The sequence below is a fragment of the Amblyomma mixtum genome, chromosome 2 (assembly GCF_055824585.1).
Source record: "Amblyomma mixtum isolate Tamu chromosome 2, ASM5582458v1, whole genome shotgun sequence".
Taxonomy (NCBI): Eukaryota; Metazoa; Arthropoda; class Arachnida; order Ixodida; family Ixodidae; genus Amblyomma; species Amblyomma mixtum.
In genome coordinates, this window is record NC_143013.1 from 4,915,978 (window position 1) to 4,942,913 (window position 26,936).

The following is a 26,936-nucleotide window of genomic DNA, read 5'->3' on the forward strand; positions in this document are numbered from 1 at the left end:
TTTGCTTTATGAGCATTTTAAATTATTACAACGACGGCCGTAATTAAAGTATTGTTCGTAGAACATAATGATGGTCAGTAACAGGCGATCACTTTTGTACGAGTTGTCTGCGTTTATTCATTGGATAGCAGGGGCAGGGTTCGGAACTGGTCCGCCTGATGCAGATGTCTCCAACTTTGCAATACGCGAAAGGGCTTAGCCCTTTTTCAAGTTTTCCTAGGCCGTCGGAAGCTGTGATGGTATAGTTCCAGCAATGGATTCACAATGAATAACCTGCAGTATGGTATATGTTATTTATCATCTCAAGAGGCGTGAAAGGCCCTGTCGAACTAAAACAACTATCTACAAATACTTATCGCGAAGGACACGCGCTCAGAAAGTTCACTTAGCAGCAAGAATAAGAGATTGAAGACAGTATCAGATTTGAACTACAGGTTGAAAACTTCATGTTGAAACTGGTGTGTTTGGTCTGGGTAATGAAGAGCGTACCGGGACAGGCAAAACCTGCTTAATCACTATTTAGTTCGGCAAGAAAAAAGTCTTACCTTCTTTGTCCTTGATCCTACTTGTCGTCACTCCAGCGCAATTAAGGCTAAGGTATGCCAAAAGCAACACGTAAGGACCTGTTACCGAACAAGCCATCGGGCTACCGTGTAAAATCACGCCGCTGCCACATTCCTTTCGGAGTACAGGGCGCCGGTTATTTTTCCACCGTCCTTAAAATCCATCGCATAGCGAATCAGCGAGGCTTGTCAGACGCCACGTGACCAATACGTCACGTTATTGTCTTCCCTGCGTACAGCTCTATACTTCAGCTCAGGAAAGATGCTCTTAGCCCCCAGGCGTGGGATCGTTAAAAGTTATCAAACTCCCCAAATTTGTGGGAACGCCTCCACCTCACGTTCCCTCGCATTTGAGGTTTCGATAAAGAAAATGTAAATAAAGATGCGAGCAGTGCAGTGTACCGTGGATGCCCCGTTTTGTCGAAACAGGTTCTCCGGTTTCAGACACGCCCATTTCAAATCGAACGCAGGTGCTTCGCAAATTACCCCTGCCTTCTGCTGCCCCGCAGGTCACCGCGGTTTCGCGATGAGACTCGTGATTCTTCAACGGTGCGATCTCTAACTTCCGTTTTGCCGGCTCCAATAGCTCCTGGGAGCAAATGCCGAAGAAACTGAAGAACTACTCCGTGAAGGGATGCATGTGTTCTGTTTGAAACTAAAAAATTTTAGTTGATATACATTGCTTGTTGTGATTCAGGTAGAAGACTGTATTTAAATATTCTCTGTTCATAACTAAGCTTAGGCTTGAAAAATCACTCTTCAAAAGCGCTTGAAACTTGCCGGCGAAACAATGATCAATTCCCGCTGTGTTCATCGGCGCCATAGGCCAAACTCGAACTAGTAATCATGTTGCAAGTCCGGGATTCTTGGACACAAATTTTGAACATTGGAATATAGTAAGGCAGTGTTCTATAAGTGTTAGAAGTTAGTGGTCCATTCTTCTTATGCGTAAAAAATGTTTCTGATAGAACTTTTCACCACTCCTATCCAGTATTTAAGACTGCCTTTGGCGATAGCAAAGACGTTAGTACGAAAAGAAATACAAGCCTGCTGCGGAGAGATCAGCGGATATATTTATGGTTGTTCTGAAATCTTATTAATAAAACATGCGAAGAAAAGCCAAAATTGGAATGATTCCTTACTTTTTCAACAGGCACTACCGGACAACATTTCTTTTTCCGTAACTCTGATGGTGCAAAATTACTTTCTCTGCGCGGTGATCAGAGCGTCGCGCCAGTTGTGTCAATAGCTGTTAGCACTACACCGTCCCGTCCTCGGTTGACACAGAAAAAAGAATACCGCTGCAGTAAAACACGTGCTTCTTCAGTTCTTGTTTATCCTGTCAAAGGTGATCTTTACAGGCTGCTCTATTTCTCTCCTCTTTCTGATTCCCGTTAGCCCTTCTCAGATGGCACGGTTTGTCGAACCAGAGTGAGGCAGTTGTGTTGCCGTGCCATTGTTGTTGTTTTGTCTGGGGTAATGCCGTATGCGCTATAATGGCAGGCCACAAAGGAAAAAAAATGAAAGCCTGACGTTACCGCAGAGAATTTTGCTCAAAATATGACGAAAACAAAAAACAAAACGAACCGTCAATTTCTGTATCAAAACGAAAGCAAACGCGATGAGAGCTCAGAATGAGGAAGAAAATCATGGGTGTTGAAAAAGAAAAAGAATGAAAGGCAATCCTTCCAGTGGCAGAGGTAAACTTTTCAACAATGTAGCGAACTTCTTCTGGGCTGTAGCTCAGCTGAGTAGGGCCAAACGCGAGTAAATTTTGTAGAGACAGCTTCGAAATTCTGAAAGGAACTTGAAAGGAACGTTTCCGGAGGGAAGGAGGAATCCTGCATACAAAACGTGTTGCAGTCACCTCGCGCGCTGCATTTTACGTATTTCAGGCTTCGAAAACCTTAAATCATGAGCGAAAAGTAATGACGACTTTGCGTTCTTCAGACAATACCGAGTGCTTCATGCAGGCGCCCGCCACCAAAGGAAGACAAAGAAGTAAATACACGTAGTCCTACTTCAGAGAAACGACGCCTGCCAGTCGCCGCCTGTGTCTTGGCCAATCCCCCGCAGTGGGTACACGCCATTATGTCCTTGAGGATAACAACAACGCGAGAATGTTCACAATCTCATAGATGTGAATAACTTCCTCTTCTTTTTTACTTTTCATAATTGGCTTTTCTACTTGGTGGGCAAGGACTGAGATTTATTTGTAAGCCCATGTCTACCATTTGTGGTTTTCTATTTTTGTGATATTTCAGACGTGTTTTTCTCTTTTGAAGATGAGGGATGGCACCGTTTATGTCAAACAAAATTACTCGGCCCTCTCTAAACGAGCAATAAAACTAACAACTAGAAGAAGAAGGCAACAAAATTGTCATGGTGCCGTCCTGGCCTGGGCTTCGCGTCGAGGTCAGACAAGGTTCCGGCGTCATCGTGCTCACCAGCTGAGACGGGCGCTAATCTGCCCACTCCTGGACGTCTCATCCGACGAAGATGTCTTCCAAGAAGAAATCCAAGAACGACGACAATAAGCTGAGTGAAATGAGCTCACTAAACGCCGTCTCCACCATCGAGCCTGGCACCAAGAAAGGCAAGAAAGGCAAAAAGGGGAAGAAAGGAAAAAAAGGAAAGAAAGCTGACGATGATGAGGACTTCGAAAAGACTACGATGATGACCACGCTCGGTCCGGAAAGTAAGGGTCGCAAGAAGGGCTCTGTAGACGGCGCAGAAATTCCCGCTGCGGGCAAAAAGAAAGCCGGTAGTGCCCCCGACCAGACTGCGACCGGGCGTAGGAAGAGCTCTGATGCTGAGAAGGACAAGATTCCAATGAACACCGTAGGAAAAAAGGACAAGGGCAAAAAGCGAGAAGGGGAAGCTGGAAGAAAGTCCTCGGGGACGTTGGATGGAAAGCCGGACACCAAGAGCAAGAAAGCCAAGCAGAGTGCATCTGACATAAGCAACCTCACGTGCAGCTGTCAGGGGTGTGCTTGCCGCTGCTGCGAAGAACTCCGCTCGGCTAGCAAGCACCGGCTTGGTGAAGGGGGAGAAGACCTCAAGCGTGGCCCGCATGGAGCGTTTTTCCGGGCGATTCGTCGGCGTCGACGGCACCGGAGCGTTTTTTTGCCGCCGGAGAGGACGTTTTTGCCAAATCGTCGGGTTCTGTCGAAACAGATAAAAACGTCGACGCCGCGCCGACGCCAGGAGAGGGCAGCGACAGAGGGCCAATGAGAGCCGGAACGGGCGTCACGTGACTCTGGGCGGAGCCACGCCGGTCGAGAGAGACGCGCTTGCGAGTTCTCTCTGGCACTGTAGCTTGACCACCAAAACTGCGTCGTGCTTCCCGGAAAGCATAGTTATTATCCGGAAACACGGGCGTTTGACACACCGAGGGTACCGAGTTCTAGTTCACTATAGTACCGAGGCTTGGGCTTCGGGTTTCTCGGCCGAAACGGCCGAGCAGCGTGTTGTCTCTCGGAGGAGTCGCTTTTAGCTGGCCGCGCCGTCCATCAGGGGCACGCGTAAACGGTAGCGCCATCTAGTGACAAGACGCCAAAGCACATAAACGCTGTGTTGAAGAATTTTTTTATCCGTAATTGCTGATAACTACGATGGGTGCATTGCGAGCCTTTTTTCGTTCCAAGAAGAAAAACTGCTAATAGATGAAAATGTAGCAAGTGAATAAAAGCTAGACAACTGCTTCACCAGGTGTCGTTCTTGCGAGGTAAACACAGTTAGGCCTAAGAGCTTGAAAATCGCGAAATTATCTGAAAAACAAAGGCTAGTTATCGCTTATACCTCTACGCGTGGGCGAGCTGTGCGAAGTAAAAGCGAACCGCTACCATCTGAGCGAGCTATCACGTCGAAGAATCCAGCGGTGACATGTATTTATTCCGAAGTGGGCGAGGAGGGCGCAACCATCTTGTCAACGTCGCCCGTAGCGCGCGCCGCTCGGCTGCTGACCATGCGGGAGTGAATTCGTCGACGCCGGCGCGGGCGTTGGGCGCGCGACGCGATTTCGCGTGTAAAAAACGCTCCATGCGGGCCAGGCTTTAGAGGCTCCCGGAAAGAAAGCACTCGCATCGAGACTGTGCTGCGAATCGAGAGGTACGACCCGACAGCGGCGCGTGTCCAAGATCCGACACAGAGACTACAAAGTGCATCAAAGGTCGCCTCGGAGCCGGTACTCAGGCATTACGGCAGTCAGGGCGGAGGTCCCACGATAGGCGACAACAGCGACTTGAACGTCACCGTCCGGACCAGATCCCTTTCGCGTACTGGTCCGGACAACTTATCGGCTACCGGGAGCGACAGTGACATCACGGTCAACATACGAATCGTCTTCCGAGACTCCCAAGGCGAAGAAGCCTCGATGACTTCTGTGGTTCGTGCTCGACCGGATGGCACCGAACACCAGACAACTGCAAAGCCAACCCGGACCAGGTCAAAGGAAGATGTACTTAGTGGTCAAACAACGGCGCCCGACGGCCAGGCCCTCAAGAAGGACCTGTCCAAGGCGCCTCTCCGGTCCATGCTTCCGGCTCCAGAACAGACGCCCACCTTAGAAAATGAACGGGACAAGAGGGCAGGTAGTATTGAGCAGCAAAGCTTGCCGGCCTTGGACTACTTGAAATTGAGCTATTCGATGCACAGTTCCGCTAAAGACTCGCAGACAGAGATAAAGGTGACCGCAGGTCAGGGTAACAGCAGCTCGTGGTCGCTTCCAGATAAGCGAGGAACTGGCTCTGCCGAGTGTATGGCCATAGCAGACCTTGAAGCGCTAAGCCTGCAGTTGGTGAAGAAGGTGCAGAAACTCCGGACGATCCACATGGAGTCTAAAGCGAAGCGTGGCGTCTCTCAGGCGCCAAACTTAACTGCCCCTGGGGCACCGGTGCCAAATTTAGATGCGCCTGATGCACCGATGCCAAACATAAATACGTCTGGTGTACCGGCGCCTGAACCTGCCCCAGAGGGAAATGAAAGTGTTGTCAGTGGGACGACGCTACTACAAGAAGAACTCACCCCAAAGAAAAAAAAGAAATCGCGGAAGAAAGGACGGTGAGCACAGATGCTTAAACAAAGCCCCAGTGTCCAAATTCTCTGCGGTATCCTCTTAGTGGCGTCGGACAAATAGAAATCGGCGTTTTGAAACATGAGTTCTTTGTTTTTGGAAGACTTTGCCGTCGATGACCACATACTGCGCTGTATATGAGTTTTATAGGTTGTGCTGTGCCATAAGTCCCTCTCAGGCGGCCGATGCAAATGACGGGTTCACACGAATTCACGCTGCAGCCAGAAATCACTTCTGGGTAACTTTCGTTACTAATGCAAAGAAAAAATAAAGCGTCGCGCTTAATGTTATTTGTCGCACCGTAATTAACTTCGAGCGAAAGCTGCTAATATGCTAGGCTACGTGGACCTGCCTTTCCTCCTCTTTGAAATTTTTCTTGCCCTTGGCGTATATACGGGACACCGAATATGAGTGTATATTTATTTTTACCTATTAATCTCTACAATACCGCTTCTCTAGACACAAATGATTATTCGTGATTTCATTTTAGAGCATTGATTAATAACTTACTCTTATTATATTAATGCGACACTGATACGGCACCTCACTGATCAATGCTGTGATATGTAAGGTGTTTCCACTCAGGTTTTGTTATCATTTTTGTTATTAGGTGTTGTTATTGTTCGAAAAATATTGCAATTAAACCTTACGTCTAAAAGTCCTGGTGCCGTAATTTTCGGAACTTACATTTTATATTGACACGCGCATGACATCATGTGTCTGTTTTCTTGTTCTCTGGTATGCGTTACGTGAATCATGACTAAAACCAAAGGGCTCAGCAAACATCTTTACTGCCAAAAGAAACGGGCCCGCCTCTTCATTCAATACGTCTTGACATCCATGTTCATATGTGGCCGTAATTCTTTCTTTCTGGGAGGTGGAGCTGGAGTGTAGTTCTTTCCCGCTAAAACAGTTCTGCCTGTGCGCTAATTCCCTACTTCCTCAAGGTCTCAGCGTCTGGGGCCTAATACATGCCTTTGCAAGCTCCGTAAACCCAGAATAAATGTTCTGTGGCTAGGCTAGCACCTCATTCTCATGGACACTACACGGGACACTATTGCACGCCCATTTGTGACCATTCTCGCTTTCCCACGCTATGGCATCTCTTAAAGAAAAACATTTATGCGTTCAAAGTAATATTCGTGAGGCTACATCATGAGCTCAGTTCTGCTAAGCGCAAGCTAACTGAAAGGCTCAAAAGAAGGCTTCGGATGCCGTCTTCCTAAAGACCACATCCCTTTTCGACGGTCACCACTAATGGCAAAGCACTTCGGGAACCGGTGAGCTTGAGCCTGTATTCCTCGTAGAAGAATGAGGGTAGGGTAATGGCGCCAACACCACATTGCATTTATCCGGCCGCCGGACGTGAAGTCCATACCATTATCAAGTTTTTGGAGGAAATGGCCGGACTCCAGAGATTTGATGTCTTCAGGTCTCGAGAGCAACTACTTTCATTCTGTACGATAACAGGAGAGAGGTTTCTACACCAACGGCCGCAGTGTACTGCCGCCTGACGTGTACATTCTACAAAAAAATAAAAACTCAGAATTGAGGGCTACATCGGTATATTACCCTTCTGCTACATAGTGACTCTTTATCACTTTAAGAGAGTCGTAAAGTGGATCAGTACATGCTGACTCTTCGCGCCGCGAACTTCTGCTGACTCTGACGCTGCTCAGAGTGTACAAGGAAGCTGCATCCTTACTTTTATATTTTTATTTTCAAGCGGGTTCCTTCCTTCGCAAGGAGCACGATACAGCTGAGCCGTGCTTCTTTCCTCTCCGGCGCCGCTTTGTAGACCGGAAAGAGCCAGCTTCAGTCAGCGCGCATCGAATTTCGCAGGCTGGCACTGCGCGTGATGTTCAACAGTATCGTTTGGACGCATTTTTTTTTTTTATGCGAAAGCATTTATAGGCTAAGTCGACGGGCTCGTGTCACCAAAACGTGTCAGCAAAACATGTTCGCAAAACGTGTCCGCAGCAGTAGTGACATTCTCAGAAGAGGTAGCATAAAACGAGTGGTGGTAATCGAAACAGGCTTATGTGAGGAAGCTGAGCAAAAAAAAAAAATGTCGATAGGATGATTAGCTAAAAATTAGCGCTAAAATATCGAAAAAACCTCGAAATAACGCAGACGTTGATAAAGTGAGTTGATGGGAAAACAACCGTGGACGGCAAAAAAGTGAAAAAATAGGCAAGAGAGTGAAACTGAACTTTGACATGAATTGAAACGTATTTGACCACTGATAATTAACTCAAAAAAGTTTCATTGGCATAGATTAATTGGTTAATTAATTACCAGCAAAAACCTTAGGACGGTTGAATAGGCTGGACGGGGATATAGTAAGTAGACGGGAAAGCAACCACGGCGCCGAATTTGAAAAACCAAAATGGTTGATTGAGATAAAAGCAGGCAAAATCAGAGAAAATAAATCTATATTTAATTAAATCATAAGATGCTTACTATGCTAATTGACTAGCTAAATTAAGAAACCAACAAATAGAAAATGATAAAGAGAGGCAAAGAGAGGCGACGAGCGCCGTGGAGGCGTCAATGCTTTCGCATTCTCCTAATGCGGGTCACCTCAGTGAATTAATTTTTTGTATTGCGTCTTCTCTTTATTGATGAAAGTAGCGAAGCTATTATTTTTATTGCGTGCACTTTCGCTCAATCGAAGAAATTCCGACACGCCGCAGGTTGCAGCCGGACACACAGGCAACCATGCCAGGTGGCGGCTACCTGCCATGATTGGTAGCTTGAAAAGTGGAGAGCGGTGAATACCACTCTCTGCAGTTAGGAGAGAAAAGGGGAAGGAAAGTTCGAAAGGAAAAACAGAGAGGGTGGGACCTTACAGGCGGCCTAGAGGCTTGGGAGGTTATGGGGTGAGCGGACGAATGAGCTACTTGAGGTGGTTCGACGCAGAATGCACTGCTATATGATTAATTCTAAGCTATATTAGCTTCCGCTATATGCTAAGCCAGTAGCGTAGCTCAGTAAATTTTAAATGCGCCATACTAAGAAGCCCTTAGTGAGGCCTTCCTTGGAGCGCCCTTTACTTGAGGCAAGCCGAACGCTAATTTGTTACCTCGATTTTTGACATGAACGCATCTTTCACAGCACACCCAATCCCTCAGCGATTGCTCAGTACAGCGTCTCCGGCGGCAGAGGCGATGCCGAGTCTACCAGTGACTGCAACGTCACCGTCATATTGAAAATGGACGGGTGACATTAAGCGCTGAATTTGCGCGAAGTTCTGCGTTCAGTTGAGCCGTGTGCCGTTAAAATCCGCTTGAATGAGAATTAAAACTGTCGAGTGCGATTCCATGACCAAAGCGGAAATTACGTTATGGCACCAATGATCCAGATATCACCGAAGCAATGCACAAAGCCCATTGTGTAAGGTCTTCCGCCATAGACCGGCAAAAGAATGAGAAGCTGCGAGTGGGAGCGATGTGCGAAAAACTCCGAATGGCAGTCACTGGACCGCCAATCATAGTGAAGTGCGTCCAATATACGTGTGCAACTTCACAAACTACGTCGTCAGGATTGTAGGACTGAAGCCTTAGAAAGGTACAGGGGCCGTTTTACGTTTAGTCTGCTCTCCGTCTAAGCACGAGCTGCAGGCAATACTAAAAATTTAATGTGTGGTAGGTGAGCCTCATTTGCTGTAGAAAGGAATTCTTCCGCAAGCGAAAAGGGTTGAGGGGGGGGGGGGGGGGGGAATTAAAACACAGTCTTGTCGCTTTCTTTTTTGCATCTATTTCTACGGGACTGCGTACTGGCTCTTGAAATAGGGCCTCTGGCACATTATGGGACACTGGGAAACAGATCAGTGATATTTTAAATTATTTACTTCCTTTTTGTATGTTCCTTCCTTGCCACGTACGATGTTCAGTAATCAAGCACAGTTAAACGAAGCACACCTTTATTTCATCTCTTTAGTCATTCCGAGCACAAATTACATGGTTCGAAAAACGTATTCACACCTGGCAGTTGTCGTATTGCAGTATATTTATTTTTAGTCCAACATAAATCGCATCACACAAGAGCAGAAGAAATGTGATGCGACGCGTTCTTTTATGAAAGAAAAAAAAATGTCTACTATGTGCTATCGAAACCACATTCGCTGGCAGACATTTGTCAGAACTGTTTATAAATTCTGTTAGCCGGGCATTTAACATCGTCTGATAATAAATAGTTAGGTGCCACCTCGTGCTCAGTTGACAATGGTACAACGTTCAAATGAGAGGCGCAGCCGAAACAGAATAAATTGTCCTCCACTACTGAAGAGTCCCGTACGGCGATTCCCACATGTTCACACGTTTCTCGTGTGGCTGGTACGGAACATACGGAACTTATGTATAATATGGGCGCGTACACGGAATCCGTATGATATCATAAACACCATGTTAAAATCGTAGCGAAGCCATACGGAGACGATACGGAAACGATAAGGAAGCAAGACTGCAGCGTATGAATTTTCGTCTATTATACAGAGCCCACGTTCGAAATATTCCTCACGCACGGATCTTACAGAAAGGTTCAGAAAGGTTAACCTAAGCCTTCCTGCGCGTATATGGCTCTTAGGACACGACCTCCCGATTCGCTGATCATATGTTGAAGACTTGCGTTCACTGGGGTCTCTTGTGTTCCAACTTAATGGAAGTGTTGTAAAGAGCAGTGATGTTCACCCATCGCACAGAAACCGAGTTTTCCACGAACTGCTGAGAAAGTTCGTCAACTTCAGCAGCACGTCTACATAGTCATCTCTGTTAGGTCCATAGACTTTCTCCAGACGTATCCCGCTTGCTTCATATGGTCCGAAACGGCGATGGAGTTCAGGTGCTGCATATGAGAGAAACAAATCCCACAATAGAGTTATTGTACAAAGTGCGATGGACCACGGACTTCATAATACCACATTTTCGAATGGTTCACATCTGGAATAATTAAAAATAACACTGTGGAAGCACATACAAAGCAAAAGAAAATGCACACGCGATCATACAAGGTCATGCGACAAACCCGCGTGAGCAGTATTAGTTGCACATTTCGCTGCAACAATGATCGCCTTCCCGTTGTGCCTGCATATTTGTAGTCCGCAATCGCTTTCACGTTCCTGTACTTCGTGGGAATCTCTTGGATGGAACTGAGCGGATGGATGGTCGGCAGGGCCTTCTGGAGGGTAGTAGTGGGTGGGTGTGGTAGGTAAAACTTCAGTAAGAAAGAAGTGGGTTGGTTGAAGCTTCTGGTGGTGGGTGGGCAATTAGTGGAAGCTTTCTGGAGGATGTACTTGGGGAGTCAGTGGAGGGTAGAGCCCGTGGCGTATGAAGGTGAGCTGTTCGGTGGTGGGAAATACTGGACGGTGGAGATGGGTGGACGGCAAAGGTGGGTGAAGACCTTGGGAGGGTGACGCAAGCATACAACACCACACGAAGAGATTTTGAGAAAGTGAGGGTAGCAATGCTAACGCATTAAATAAATAAATCTTGAACCCATAACTACAAAGAACTATAGCAGAATATAGCTCAGGCATCACTAAGTGATGTCAAATTGAGATTCATTCACTGATTGACTGATTGATAGATAGAGTGATTGATTGATTGATTGATTGATTGATTGATTGGTTGGTTGGTTGGTTGATTGATTGATTGATTGATTGATTGATTGATTGATTGATTGATTGATTGATTGATTGATTGATTGATTGATTGATTGATTGATTGATTGATTGATTGATTGATTGATTGGGAAGAATTCAAAGTGCGCTAACCGTCTCCCTCTTGGCCCTCGTGCTGAAGACGTAGAAAAGCTCGCCGACGGCCAGGAGACCGGCTATGATGAAACCCACATAGACGATGACGAATGCGCCAGCCAGGTCTGCGCCGGTGAGCTGACGAATCTGCACGCTGGCATCGAGTGAGTGCGCTTCTTCGTCGTCCTCGTCGCTGTCCCCGTCGCCGTCGCCGTCCAGGTCGTCTCCCTGGCCGCAGTACTGGTTGGGCTTCCACCAGCGCTCCTGGAGCCACTGAAGGCGGCCGTCCTCCTGCAGCTTCAGGATACCCTTGGACAAGAGGCTGCGGTGCTCGGATCCTGCGGATAAATGTGGTGAAATTACTACGCCCACCGCAGTGGAGCACCGACCGTGGGTCTATTTTTGTGAACGCACGAATTCGTTATACATCCACATCGTTTATTCCCAGTGTCCGGAAGTTTTTGTCCGTGCGTCTGTCTGCGAAAAGGCGCCTCGTCCGGATACCAGTAAGTGTGGAACCTCACTTCTATAAAATAAAAACGCAAATTTTTTGTTAGCTCAAAGTATGCACGGCAACATCGCCAATAGCATAGAATGGTTGCTTGGCCACACGTAGGTATAGAGATACTAATGATCTTCATGTGTGCTTGGAAGAAGAAAAATATAACAGGAAGCGGAAGAAGTACAAAACTAAGAAGAAGATAACTTATTTTAAATTCGTGCACTTCGTGCGAGCTGGCGTGAGAAATGCGCCAAGAAATGAGTGCATATAGGATTCTGTATTCACATCAGAGGGCACACGCACATGTTGTGGGGTAGTATACTCGGTGTGGCATCGAATATCCAAGAAGCTTTTCATTGTGTTTTTACCTACACATTAGGCTGCAATGAATATGGCACATGAGATATGGTCCTCGCAAATAGCTGCAACTCTCATTTTAATAGACTACTACGCCTACTTCAACGTTTACTTCGGTTATCCTGTAAAGTAATGCTGAACATTTTGTAGTACAAATGTAGCCTACAGATTAAATCAACAAGCGAACACGGTGGCAAGCGATTCACGACAATCATGCTACTATTTTAATTGGAGTCCAGCCTGAGGGTTTAGGAGAATCTGATCAACTGCAATTAAAACAGTGCGTAGTGTAATCAACACTTTGAGACTCTGGGCTACGTTTTAGCGCTAAAAAGTTGCAACCGGGTTGTGCTGCTTTATGAAGCCCACTGTCCACGTGTATTTCTAAAAAAGCCTTCCATATTACCCATGAATACACGAGCGGTGTAGCTGTCATGCAGTTAAGGTGCGATCTATCATGACAAGGAGGACGAAAAGCAAAAACGTCGTTCCCATGCATCGACCTTGTTGAAAAGGGCGACTGATTTCTCCTCGAAAGTCTTTGGAGACAAAACTTTTTCTCGCCCTTTCACACCGACATAAAAGCAAGAAGGTTACCTATAAAGTCGTCTCTTCATGAGTATTCTCTGCGTTATTGCGTCTCCTCCGATTAGAGAAATAATTTCGCGACAGAGCTCCATCTGTGGTGACGACACAAGATGATGCAGTCCTGAACGCAAAACTATAATTACGACACACTTGTAATTGTAAATATTAGAAGTTTTTATGTGAAGATAAACAGGGTATTTGTTGCTTTTTCTTCTTTTAGTGGGGCTTTGAAAACAACTTTGTTTGCAAGGTGTGTAAGTCGAACACAATTTCAACGTGATCACTTCAGGCTTGACCTACTTGGATGAAACTGCTTAAGCACTGTTTATTTTCGCAAGAAAGCTGCAACGATTTATTACCTTAGCTAGCAAAAAAATTCCTCGATCCTGCACTGTTCTGTTTATTGCGGACCAAGTGAACGTCACGCCAGGAAAAAATTTGTTCGTTCATTTTGGTCGGAAGGAACGTGATAGCCTTGAGATGGCGCTAGACTGCAGATACCCTATTCTACCCGACAGGTACGGTGTCATTTTTTTTTACTGCGTTAGCAATACTGCGACCTTTTCTGGGGTTCGTGGGGCGTCCGTTGCCCAAAGCCTCTGGCCACTATGCGGTGGAAGCACTGATTGGAGATGCCGATGCACCCACATGCTGTCAGGTTCGAAGTCTTACAGCACCCACAAACAACCGGCGTCCGAACCGTGAAAGCGAAGAGCAAAAAAAAAAAAAAAGAGAGAGTAAATTTGGGAAGTGTGGCCGCAATTTATTTTTTGTCATTTCCTCTCAGTTTCATTCCGGCTATAGTTATGACAGCTGTGCTGACTCCCTTGAGATTCTTACGACGGTCGCTGACTCCGACCTTTCTCTCTTCTTCGAACGTGGGCCTATTTCAAAAGCTTCGCATATCGTCTCGCTTTCCGAGGCACATAGCGAAGCACGTTCACTTAAAATGCCACTCCCTTGAGATCACTCCCACGGCAAGTCTATAAACCGATCCCCGAGGAATGCCTAAAATTTGGTGCATCGGCTCCACGGGCGAAAGTGTGGAGATCAGCACATGCACAACGGAGGCGTAGGATGACTCTCCAGCTGTTCCATCACTCTCACTACGCACTTTAACGCTATGTAGAATATAAATGACGTCAATACATGAGTATTCTTACTTGCAACTCACTTCGCACTCGACAACAATTTGCGATTGACGGTCGTACGGTGTTTAGAGCAATCAATACAACAAACGGAGCGAGAGACAAAGAGCTCCGGCCAGTAAATCTCACACGCATGGCGCTTTATAAGTACATATCCCGATTTACTGACGTCACATCGTCGCAAAGTCTTCTACAATGCGTTTAAAGGAGCATAGGCAAAAATTTTGATTGCGTGTTTCTTTCTTTGTAATGGACCATATAGTTACAACCGTCGTTCGGCAGTTGAAGGCCAAATCGAAATATCATGAGAGAAGAAGTTCAATTATAGATTATTTATAGGTCGCAGGCGTGCACGACGTCCTGAACCATGCATATTAACGTATTATAAATCACTACAGAAAAGAAAATGCACAACCAAAGTTTTTTGTCAGTGTTACAGCGCTTAAGGCGCGCCCTGTAAGAAGTTTCGGAATGACAAGGACTTAACAAGCAGCTATTATGTTGCAATTTTCCATGCCTATTGTGTTGCAATGTATTCATGCCTAGAGGAATGAATACATTGCAGCATAGTAGCTTCTTTTTCAGTCGTTGCCATTCGGAAACTTGATACAGGCTGGTTTAAGCGCTGCAGTCAATTAAAGCGACGAAGCAGTGATTATAAGCAGTTTTTTATGTCTTATGTGACCTGTACTATCATTATGTTATTATGTACTATTATTATTATATGACCTGCACTTTTACCTATTCTGCTGCAATGTATGCATGCCTCACGTTGCAATCATAACGTCAAACCCATCGTTCGGCGGTTGAAACCGAAAGAGCATTAGAGAAGGAATTAAATTATAAATTATTGACCGGGCACAGGACGATTCCGAGTGCTGATCCGTGTAATGTCATACCACCACTCCAAAGAACACAAAACAAGCATCCAAAAAATATGGCGTACATACTCCTTTACAGCTGCAGCAGCGCCATCGCATCACAGACGGCAAAAATGTGCGGCAGCAAAGAACGTCGTGAGACACCGACATCCGGGAGATGTTTAAGAGGTGCTTAAATACAAGAGTACCGCGAATTTACAGTACTAGTTCATCCAGCATAGCGTTGCTACCCATGCGAAACCGTTGTGCCATTTCAACGAGAGAACAGAACTGAACAACAAAATTTCGACATGGCAGTTGCACTTTCACGCGTAGCAACTGCGATGGGCACGCAAATCCGCACTTTGGGTTTTTGTTCTTGTTATTCTTTTTCAGTGAGAAATATTTCGCGTCCAGTGCAACGAGAGAATTTTCTGCGTACGCGCCAAACACAGTGAAATCCGACTCGCAGAGCGCATAAAAAGGATCCGAGCCAAGCATTTTCGTCTTGCGTCGAAAGTGCATGTTTCTGCCACAAAAAAAAAAAAAAAATAAGAGATGGTCCTTGCTCGCCATATCGCATTTCGTTTTCACTGGAATTTCGATTGCGTGCGCCTAGGGGATTTCGGCCGCCCAATAACCTCTTGCATCGAATGACTCGATCCAGGTGCATATTGGAAGCGCGAGTTTATATCAGTCGTCTCACGTTCACAAAAAACGATGCGTTCCAAAGGTGCCGCTATAACTAGAAAAAATCGAAATCTTTTCGCCTGCAATAGCTTTTTGCTTTGAACGCGGCGGTTCTCTTGGGCATCACCAAAGTTTGATTATTCTCCCTGTCAGCATCTGTCTTCGCCTTTGTGATTTCGTGTGTAACCTATGACAGCGGAGAACTCGTGGCTGTCTGCATGCGTCAGCAACTTCTAGTGCCGGCGCCACTTCGATCGCAAGACGTGGAATTCTGTCTGCAAACTCGCAGTACCAGACAAGGCTTTTTACGTCATTTCCTCCCCGCTTCATGCATCAGAGTCCTAGAGAGATGCGCCAGAAATTTCAAGCGCCTACGTCTGCCCGCGCACAGATTCCAAGTGCTGTCTGCGAGAGCGGAGTATAGACAGGTCCCATTTCGTCTCTGCATGCAGGTTTCGAGGGCTCTCCAATCGCACACTGCCTCCCTAGTTCTGAAGTGGTACTGCCCGCACTGTATGTGCTTTCCGTTTTCGGTTGAGAGGGGCATTCGCCTGCGAAGCAGCCCATTGAAAGCGCTTCAGCTCGTATTTAGGTAGGTTTCTCGTTAGATCAATACAGCGGCTATGAATGACTCTCGCATGTACATGGATTCTTTGAACAGAGAGCGCACTGTTCGGAATCACCTCAGCGATGACCGTGACTAACATTTTGAGAGCATGATATGCGTTCATGCTAGTAATCATCATCATTAATCCGGCTGCGTCCCTTGCATGTCAACTGATAGGATAGCCAGTTAGCCTTGTCCGGAGATAGCTGCGGCCATCTTATCCCATGTGTTCCTCAAATCAGTCGTAAAGGAATAGTCTGAAACCAACAAAAGCCGAAGAAATCCGCAAACATTCAAGAAAAGTGAAATCAAGCGATGAAAATGATACTGCATTCAAATTAGTGTACAAAGCATTTCGCCAGTCTTGCATGGCAAAATGTTCGCCTCACTAACTCCACATGTTTCGATGAGACAGCAGGTGCAACAGCGGCACCCACGGAACGAAATCTGCGCCAAAGCTACGCCTCTCTCCAGCGACCAGCAACTTTGAGGGCCAGTGTGTACCCTCAAAGATGCTCAAGTTCTGCGATGTCCACTTCGTTGCAAACTGGTGCACGATGCATTCGCACATATCACTGCTCTGTCTTGTGAAATGCTCTCACAAACACCACCTGTACCAAATCGCGATTGAACCCACCTCTGGCAGTGATGATGCTGTAGGCCGAATGGTGCACAAAGGTGTCCGTCATGCTGAACTCGCAGTCACTCTGGATGACGTAGGCCGCGGTCGCTTGTTCCATAATGAAGGCCACCTTGTCCTCGTTCTTGACGCGGTCCAAACCTTCAGCGAAAGTGCCCGGGTTGTTGCGGCCGCTCCGTTCAACGAACTGCGACAGCCTTTGCTGGAGGGGAACGTGCGAATGCTGCGACAAGAAAACCGGGCCATTTCGGTCAGTGTTTGTCACACACGCTTTATGGCGCTAAAGACAACAGACTTCACACGCTTCTTATGACCGCTAACGATCCTCCTTTCTTTCTCTAGGTGCATACTTCAATAAAACAAACAATAATTCTCAAGTATCCCCTTTCAGTTCACAAGTGTAGTTCACAAGTATTCAGTCCACAAGTTTCAGTTCACAAGTATTACTTGTCTCAAGCACCAGCGCCAGCTAGTGCCCAGGCTATGGACAGATCAGCCAGTGATCCCTCAGGGCATTCAAAGGATAGGGGATAGAAGGCATGGGGTTTCTCGGGCATTCGCACGCATTTGTACAGTGAAGGAGAGCCGAAGCAGGAACAACATGCGCGAAGAGTATTTGTTGTAACAGGACATTTGGAAACGTAGTTCGTGTCTTCTCTTACTCATTCCTTCTATTGTGTTTGTATTTGCGCGCTGCGATCGCTTTACATCATGAGGGAGTGTTTGTTAGGTGTCGCGCTAAGACGAATTCAAATGCGAGATTCGGCTTTCTTTTGTTCTTTCTGGTCTGGCAAGATCAAATTCCCGCCGGAGTTGTGACAAGCAACCGACAAATTTGTCGTGTTATGTGGCTGGCTGCATCCACATACTGAGCGTTGTTCCCAAGAATACCCTTCGCCTTCTGCAGTGTTGCAAAGCTCACATTTGGCGCATGTTGCCAGCGTCTGGGGATCTTTACGTTTACACTACTTATTAGGGCTGCTTCTTTATTACCCGCAAACAGTATTTTTACTTGCGGGTACCCTTTTTCATCGTACCCATGGCTGAATAACACCTTGCCACAACTTTCTTTTTCCGTATGCCGAGATATCGGATGAGTCACTTTACCTGCGAGCATGAGCTTAAGCTTGCGCAGAGCACCAGGTACAATAAAATAACACTATTATCTGAGCAATGTATTTATTCTTAATATTGGCTACAGACTTCTCATCAGACAATAAAAAAAGTAATAAAATATGTGGCCTCCTTGAACAAATGTCTGTGTCCTTTATCGAGATCGTTATTTTTTAGGCACACATTTCACACCCATAGTGCCATTCTTGCTCTTTGTTATGATCACTGATTTAGAATCGAAGCTTTGGGATTTCTGTTTTACTTTTAATTTCTTCACCCCCTCCCTCTGCGCACATTCCGTTTGCTACGCTGTGCGTTTCAGTATTCTTGCTTTTTTTTTTTAATGCAGTGCCCTGTGTCCGTGCCGGTGCTCTTGCTATGTCGTAGGTCTCATTGATTCTGACTTATTATTTCTCTCTACTTTTGAGTGGGGTTGAGCAAAGTGTGCAGAGCGTTTTTACCTTATCGCATTTTATTATATTCCTTGCCATAATTTTCTTGCCTTATTTTTATTGCATTTTATTGTCTGCTCCGCAGCCATTGTTTTCTTGCCTTATCTTTTCAATGGCTTTTCTAGTCTTTAAAACAGTAAGATGCGATACTCCAGCACATAGCTGCTTTCAGGCCTTTTTCCTCGCTTTTTCCTGATTCTGCTGAGTCCCGAGAAAAAAATGAACCCTGCGTGGTAATCTTACTTTCTAGCCGGAAGCATCACAAAGACGAGCAGAACTAAGACGAAGCACATGCGTATGTACCTTCAACTGTTTGCTGGTGGAGCAACGGAAACTTCTGCAATGTCATTTATAACCAGCACGGTATCGTTCCTCACAATCCTCTCTTTATACCGGAAAAGCACACTAAGAGATATAGCCATCATTAATTCACGCTCCTGTTTACTAGGCAAATACAACAGGCGGCGCAATATCTTGACAGACATTTGATCTGCAGAGACTCGAATTGAAATGTTTGAAAGGCGCAAAATAAACTAAAGACACTGTTTGCAGCTATACCTCTTTCCTTACTTAGCCGCTAAAACGTGTGCTGCAATGATTCCGCCGGGAATTTAAATAAGGAACAAAGGCTCTTCTATCGCCTTATGGAGTTTATGTTAAACGGGAATATTGAAGAGTAAACTTGGCGGGGGCTCAGGAAGCCTTCATTACAACTTCACCGCCATAAACAGCGTTTCTGGTCATCTGGAATTCCATGTGCATTCAAGTAAAACGACTGATTACAACACAAATGGTGTCCGAAGTTGCATCACTCGAAGCTCAAATCCACTGGCACAGTGGCATAGGGGCGGAATGAATGTTTTTCAGAGCTTTTCTTCATCAACAAAACATTTGTAGTGAATGATTTTGAAATGCCACCTTACAGGCAGGTATCCGCGCAGCAGACTGCATTTTACGCCCCTTTTTAGAGCATTTTGTTTCGTGTGCATCATCCAAACTAAAATACAGTGAAAATGAAAAAAGAATGACAAAAGACAAAGGGATTCTGAGTCTCAAAAAAAAACTATAGGGGGAGGGGGGCAGCATTTGGCGGTTTCTTTATTTTTTCGTGATTCTGTCTTCTACTAGTTTAAGACACTACTTTTGGACGTTATGGTAGCCCAAAGGTACGATCACTTTAGTTCCACTCAATTAGGAATCGTCCTGGCTGGTAAAAGCAGAGTAACACTTTTTCGTGTGTGGCTCCTCCTAGTTCTCTTTCTGTCTTCTGAGAACTAAAATACTACACGAATCTTAATAATTCACTGGTCTTATTGATGAAGTTAAGCTCACCACCTAAAACTATTGAGGTAGATTAGCAGTTCCCGAACACAGCTTATTGCGTGTGATGTTGCCTGGGCACTAATGAATTGATAGTATTTTTTTAATGTTTTTTCATTCGTTGGTTTTTTCGTTATTTTATTTCTTATTTCTTTCTCCTTCCTGAAAATTTTGATGTCTTTTTGCTTTTATTCCTTGCATCTTTAACCTCTGCTCGAAGCCTGCTCCAGTTATGTCCTCTTTGTTTTTTCGAACCTCCAATGAGTGGCTATAGTCTCACCTCGAGGTAAGCCCGCGTGCTTCCACTTCGGATGGCGATGTAGGTGAAGCCCGGCGTCTTCATCAGCTGGTCGACGTTGTCGTAGTCGGGCCCTTTGTCCTGCCATAAAATGCTCTCGCACAGGTTGCTCACCACAATAGCCAGCACGATGAAGGTGAAGAAGTACCAGAAGCCGGCCAGCACACGCGTCGCTGGTGCCCTGCGGAACAAGAGCGAGATATCGATTGGTTGATTGATTGATTGGTGGGATGATAGAGATGTGGATAAATCAGTGGATGCTGCTTAGTCGTTTGATTGATTGATTGATTGATTGATTGATTGATTGATTGATTGATTGATTGATTGATTGATTGATTGATTGATTGATTGATTGTTTGATTGATTGATTGATTGATTGATTCATTCGATCTTCTCCCGACCAGAATTTGTTCATTATTGAAATACTTTTCAACATGCAAATCCTAACCCGTCAAAGACTTGTTTCATGCGCTAAAACGGATGTATTGGAGTATTGATTTCTATGACAAATCCACCACTTCCCCTGCCCCCAGTAGACACCGGTGTCTTTTATGTGCTCAGTTATTTCGCCTTCACGGCCGCAGAAGCATTTCACAAGCTAGAGGCTGGAAAAGAGGGGAGAAGAACGAATAAAATCTATGAGTGCTAAAAGAGACATTCCGCAAAAAGAAGTTTCAAACCGAGCCTGGTTGTTTGTCTTACGCGTACAAGGAACTGAATCTCGTCACGCAGAAGAACCATCGAAGAAAAGCGTGTTCTCTGCGTTATTCACTAAATGAGAGCGCTCTTAACCATTCAAGCTGCCATAATACTGGCGTACGTTGTTGACTGAAAAAAAAAAGGAAGGAAGGGGAACCAATGGATAATCATCAATCAGCTAACTAAAGGAAGCAGTCGTCCCGGATGCGTGTTCGCCAAATGCAGCCGGTACAGCCAGCGATGACAGCGCCGCCCACCGGCAGGTAGCAGCCACATTAAGGCTGGTTATAAATATTCATTCAGAACGACGGACTGACAGCGCCGCTATGGCCCAGTGGATTAGAGCCACGTGTTGCGTATGGAAGGTCGGCCGTTCGACTCCGCTCTCTGTACTGTGATTTTATTGTTTTTTTAATTTCATTTTTTTTTTCAATTTTTTCTCTTTTAGGTCGCAAATCTTGATGCTTAGTGGCATATAACGCTGTTTAAGAGGATTTATTATCCCTTTTAGGTAAGCCGTTGTGACAACCTTCAGTCACCGTGATCAATTCACCCTGGTTTCAAGCCATGTGGCTGTACAGGCTGCAGTTGGCGAATACGCCGGTTGCTTTCAAACTTCTCCACCTTCTTTTGCGTCAGTGAAGTTCGTCTCCTTCCATTGTGCTAGGCGATGCATGCTTTGCGGGTGGTAACAGATTGAATGGAATCATACTCATAATGGCGCGCGAAACGATATCCACAGCGCACAAAGAATGCAAAAAAAATCACCTGTCGCCAGGCGAAAAGAAAACTACCAGCGTGTTTACCATCCATCATCTCCTGGAAGTAGCTAACTAGCACTTAGTTTACATGTGAGGCTCCCATAATACTGCTCTTTGTTCTCACCGACATTCTTTCGCCAGCTTTAGTCACTTGGAGCGTTAATGAGAGCTGATAATTTGGTAATAACGGTAAAAGTTTTTTTTCGTCTTTTGTACAGTTTTTGTACTCCTCTGTTGCACAATACAGTACAAAAGCTTGGTAGCAGCAGAATGGCTACGGGCAAGAGATAATTGCCGTCAAAATTAAGCGTGTAACGCTCGTTCCATAACTGCTACGGTCCTAGTTAGGGTTTGCTTGTCATCAACGGTTACCTGAAGCGTTAACTGTGGATGTAATTATGAGAACGTTAACGTAATGAGCACGTCCTTCACTCAGCTAGCGTCCAGCATGCTTCAGCAGGCTAGAAAGGGTGGCACGGTATAAACAGGCCGACGCAGTGAAGAGGAAGAGAGTGCGATAATGACTGCAATGGGTGACGGGAGGTTGAGAACCGTACAGTTTCTGAAGACGGCCGTGAAAGTGCGGTGAACTAAGCACGTCCAGTACGTTATAAATCAACTAGCCCCGAGGAGACCACTCTTATCTCTTTCCTGTTTTATGCGAGGCCTGTTAGCGCACCTGCAAAATGCCTTCGACCCCGCAGGAAAGCAAGCTAGGTACTCTTTTGGTCTTCTTTCAGTTTTTCTCGAAGCGATAATCTGTATAAAAGTGAGCACAAAAGCGTGGCCCCTCTGCCCGCGCAACTTGCCAAGTTACATTATTTACGGAGAAGGTAATTAAAAAAAAAAAGAGTCTGCACACGAAATGTTCTGTTCTCTGTTTTCTCCTTTGTAATGATGCGTAAGACACTATGGCATGCATGGTTCGTATACGACCGGTAAATAATTTAAAACTGAACTTTTTTTCACCCATCATGTTCTGGTTTCGGCTTTCACAGCCGAGCGAATAATACGACGGCAAGGTTCAGTATACACTCTTCTTTTGTTTGTAAACAGCCCTGGGGGATGATTATGACAGCGGCTCCCTCAAACGCTTCTGGCGGAAGAATTGCCGGAATCTTCCGTGCAGTGTTTGAATTTGAGCCAGTTCTGACGCAGCAGATTTTGTGGCCCCCCTTTTTTTTTTCCAGGGTTCGTTATCTGCTTGAAACCACGAGTGAGTGACTCAAGCAGCAAGACAGCCAAGCTCCCAGGCGGTAGCGTGATCGCAAGCAAGCTTGAAAAATCTCGGAATAATCGGGATCCGGCTCCCGGCTTTGCAGAGTGCGCGAACACCGCTGCTTGTTGTGCAGAAGGCGTGGCTATAGCCTTTCAGGCAACTTTCGCACTGCGAGCGGAGATCATGAGCTGCAGGTTAAGCTTTTTTTCTATGAGCTCAGTATTGAGTATTAAGGTGAAAGCCTTTAATGTCTCATTGTTGTCGACAGAAAGTTGTCAGAAGAAGGTTGTCAGCAGAGGTGTCACGCTTTTCTAGTCAGACCAGAAAAAAAATATCTGTGCACGATGGGATTCGAACCACCATCCTCTCATTCCGCAGCCTAGCGTGCCAATAGCTACGCTACTTCCTGCGAACACATATGTAGTTCTCCTTGTCTAGGGCGCTAAAGAGTGTTTGCAGAAATGCGTCGAATCAGACTGACGCCTCCTAAACGCCCTCCAGTGCCTCCAGCATTTAAGATTCACAAACAATTGCGTACTTAATTAGCATCTTAACCACACATCAGTGACACAAGCAGCAACACCACGCTAAAGGCGTTAGCCTCACCGCACTTTAGGTCAAAGTGCCTCCCTGAATTTTTCGATTCGCCACTGATAAAGTCTCCGGCGTAATCGACTTGCACTCCAGAATCTAGATGGGCACACAAGACGCGAAAGCAGAAAACAAAATTTAAGTTAGTAGCCGCATCTAGCTTACGGAAACACAGGCTACTGCAAGCAGCGTGCTGATGAGGTCGGCGGAGAAGCAATGCAGCACGCGTTCTTAATCCAGCCAATTAGACACGCCCAAAGAAAGGCGGCGAAAGCGAATGGAGCGCCAGAGACCCCAATATTCTCTACACAGCAAGCGCCTCTCCAGAAGGACGCCGCTGTGCCTACTTGGAGTAAACTGAAGTGGTTTCGGAGCCCGATTGCAGTATTGTTTCCAGATCACAAAAGCGTTCGTCGAAAAGGCGGACAGGTGACGTAAACAATAAAAAAAAACTACGACAGGTTTTCAGCACCATTGTTTTGATTCACAGCATTGCTAAAACAAGCCTTCCTCGACAACCGGAATGATAACGAATGAAGAAACAGCGAATACAACGCGGTGTTTTTAGCCCTCATGTGACCTAGACTGAGTCTTGACGATCCCATATCGAAGCTCAAACGTATGAGCCATGAATTCAATTCAAAATAATTTGTCGGTCGAAGGCGAATATAGCATGGTGATGCATGTGTACTAACACCGTAAGAATTATTACAAAGAAAAAAACAAGCGACCAAATTTTACCAGTGATATTCCTTTAAGGTCTTGTGACCCCTTTGATGTTATCAGTCGGACAATTCTTTCCAAAAAAATTGCAGTATGTGCGTACTTCTCACGCGCACAGAGAACAGAGCCCCCGGCGAGTGTTTTCGGCAGCGGCCCCACCTGGCGGCATGGCATAGAACGACTGGCACCCTGATGGCGTCGTGATCGAAATGCAGGCCATGACATCATCGTGCGCTTATGCCTTACGCCTCCTAATCCTCTATCTCTTTGCCGCCGCTGTGGCTCAGTGGTTATGGTGCTCGGCTGCTGACCCGAAAGACGCGGGTTCGATCCCGGCCGCGGCGGTTGAATTTCTTTGGAGGAGAAATTCTAGAGGCCCGTGCACTGTGCGATGTCAGTGCACGTTAAAGAACCCCAGGTGGTCGAAATTTCCGGAGCCCTCCACTACGGCGTCTCTCACAGCCTTAGTCGCTTTGGGACGTTAAACCCCATAAACCAAACCAAACCAAACCAAACCTCTATCTCTTTCTCTCTTCTTTCAGATTTTTCATATCATTTCCTCTGTTCGTAATGTGAAGAGCGACTACGCGGAATACACCTCTGATAGAGGGCCAGCCTCCTTTGTAAATAGCTGGAGAACTAGCCGAAGATTAGAGAATATGGCTCAAGGTCAGTTTTGTGCCTGGAGCCGAATTAAAGCATTTTTTACCTCTTTCTGCTTTTCCGTTGTCGTCTTTCCAATCTTGTTTTCTTTATCTCCCTCTCAGCATGGCTGAACGTCTGCAGCCGTCATAAGCAATGAAATAACAAACTATGATCCTGTGAACAGTCTCAAGAAAGAGTTCATTTAAACCCTGAGTAATTAATTGGAAGCATAATAGAAGAGACATAAATAGCTTAAATATACAGTCGTAGCTTTATACGAAATTTAGGCACTCCACGAAACCTTAAGGAAGCTCTAATGAGCCCGGGAATACCTTCTCATTCAAACTGAGAAATTGTTTGTATATTTTTTTGTTGGTTTCGTCCGCCTTAATTTATCAAAGTACATTGCGAAATAAGGCGACAGAAAAAAATTGAACAATATACTGCGGAGTTTTGTTCCATAGTTCGGGCGAAATCCGGCCTTAAGAGGTGGATTTCGAAGATGCCGGAAGCCAGTACGGCAGAAAACGGCTTATGTCGAATGGCAAAAGACACAGTAAAAGGATAGAAAGCAAAAATATTGCATTCATTCAAAGTTCAAAATTAGTGCGGTAAGGTACACAGCATCTGTGACATCTACCTCCTTCTTGTGACCTTCGACATTTAGCCAGGTGTTTTCTGAATCCCATGTTCTCCTGTATGCGCGACTGAAAAACTAGCGATGAGGGCCGTTTTTTAGCGCTGGTTTCAGTCACACCGACTCCCCTGACTTTCATCTCTTCAGTGGGGTCATTACGACCTACTAGGAGGCTTTGCGTGGCAATAAATTTGCGTCAAGCTTATTTTTCTGTGTACGTAATTAATGTTCAATCAGACTTTGCTTTCACCAAACCGATTTTCTTTCAGAGAGACATATTTCAGGCCCATTGCGCTCGGAAAAACAACAAAAAGTTCACGAAATTCTTTTGTCTTCTTTATTTTTTTTTTTCATAGAGCATTTCATTTTTTCTCTCACCTCGCCAATACCCAAACACCTCCATTTCGTTGCACGAGACAACAGCGTCGCAACGCCCTCTTCTGTTTATCGCATTACCCTTCTTGATTCTCAGCTGTCGGCTGAAGAACTACGATTATCTGTAACCACATAAGCATTTTTTTTTAGAATTGGGCAAGGCCGCATGTGAAGCCATTTTATTGCCGACTATGAAGTGTACGAGTGGCTGGAACAAGTTCAATAAATTGTTGGAACAAATTTAATAAAGAAACAGTTCGGTCTTGAAGATTTTCTTTTTTTGTTAGCTGGTTACAATCGCTGCGGAATTATTATAATACATCGAGCTATCGCAAACAGTGAACAGCGATAAATCCCTGGTATACTGCAATACTAGCCCTAGAATCAAAGAGAATCATTTCGTCATTAAGTGCGATTGACAGTATTTTGTACTTGTTATACTAAGGTAGCACATATGTCAGTTATATATATATATATATAATAAAATGAATATATTTTACGGAGAATTTTGGAGATATTGAAGCGGGTAGATAATTTGGGACGCAGCCTTGCCTTATGTGACGTTTGCATATAACTCTTCCCTTCATGACAGAACAGGCTATTCTCCTTTCTACCTTTTGTTTGATAGGCATCCCATCTTGCCTTTGGACACACTCATGCAGCCTTCTTCAGTGCCCACCACTGCTTACGCTCAGGACGCAATCTCCCAGGCCACGCTGGCGCGCCAAATAGCACGTAGTAGGCTCCAAGCCTCTCAAGTTTCCCAGAAGTCCGCCTACCACCGCCGTCACCAGGCTGTCGAATATACCCCAGGATCACTCGTCCTTCTCTGGACGCCCTCTCGCAGCGTCGGTCTCTCCGAGAAGCTGCTTTCTCACTACCGTGGCCCTTACCGTGTCGTGCGCTGTGTCACCGACGTGAACTATGAAACTGCTTAACTCCCAAGAAATAGATAAGTTCCCACGCTCTAAGCTGATTACAATGCATTGTTTTTATTCTTTCCATCATTTTGGTAGAAACAGGTAAACTCCCAACCACACGAAGGTAAACTATTCGTGTTATTTTAGCTTGTATTCTAGCCAAAACCACGAGCACGTACACTGAATTTTATTTATGTATTAGATTCCATGTTTGCGGTGCCTCCAAAGTGGATTTTACTTCTTTGTCACTGTTAAATTAAGCCCACTTTAGAAGAGAATGATAAAGTTTTGTGTTGTTTTTCATATGGTGGCACGTTTTTTTCCCCGAAGAAATCTAATGGGATCAATTTGGTGTAAGTGTGTTCACAGACGAAGTTTTGAGCCCTCTCCAAGTTACAT

At 45.5% G+C, this 26,936-nt stretch overlaps 1 protein-coding gene across 1 annotated transcript in view; it reads right to left on the reverse strand.

Annotated features, from left to right (window-relative positions):
• Positions 1-9,545: 9,545 nt before the first annotated feature.
• The window catches only part of LOC149358279 (glutamate receptor ionotropic, kainate 2-like), a 99,892-nt gene continuing 82,501 nt past the window's right edge, over positions 9,546-26,936 (reverse strand). Inside the window, exons 12-15 of the mRNA XM_089570309.1 lie at positions 19,950-20,148; positions 16,782-17,007; positions 11,411-11,730; positions 9,546-10,482 (exon numbers count right to left, since the gene is read on the reverse strand). Coding sequence (XP_089426435.1) covers positions 10,393-10,482; positions 11,411-11,730; positions 16,782-17,007; positions 19,950-20,148 — 835 coding nt within the window. The 3' untranslated portion in view covers positions 9,546-10,392. The remainder of the gene's footprint in view (positions 10,483-11,410; positions 11,731-16,781; positions 17,008-19,949; positions 20,149-26,936) is intronic.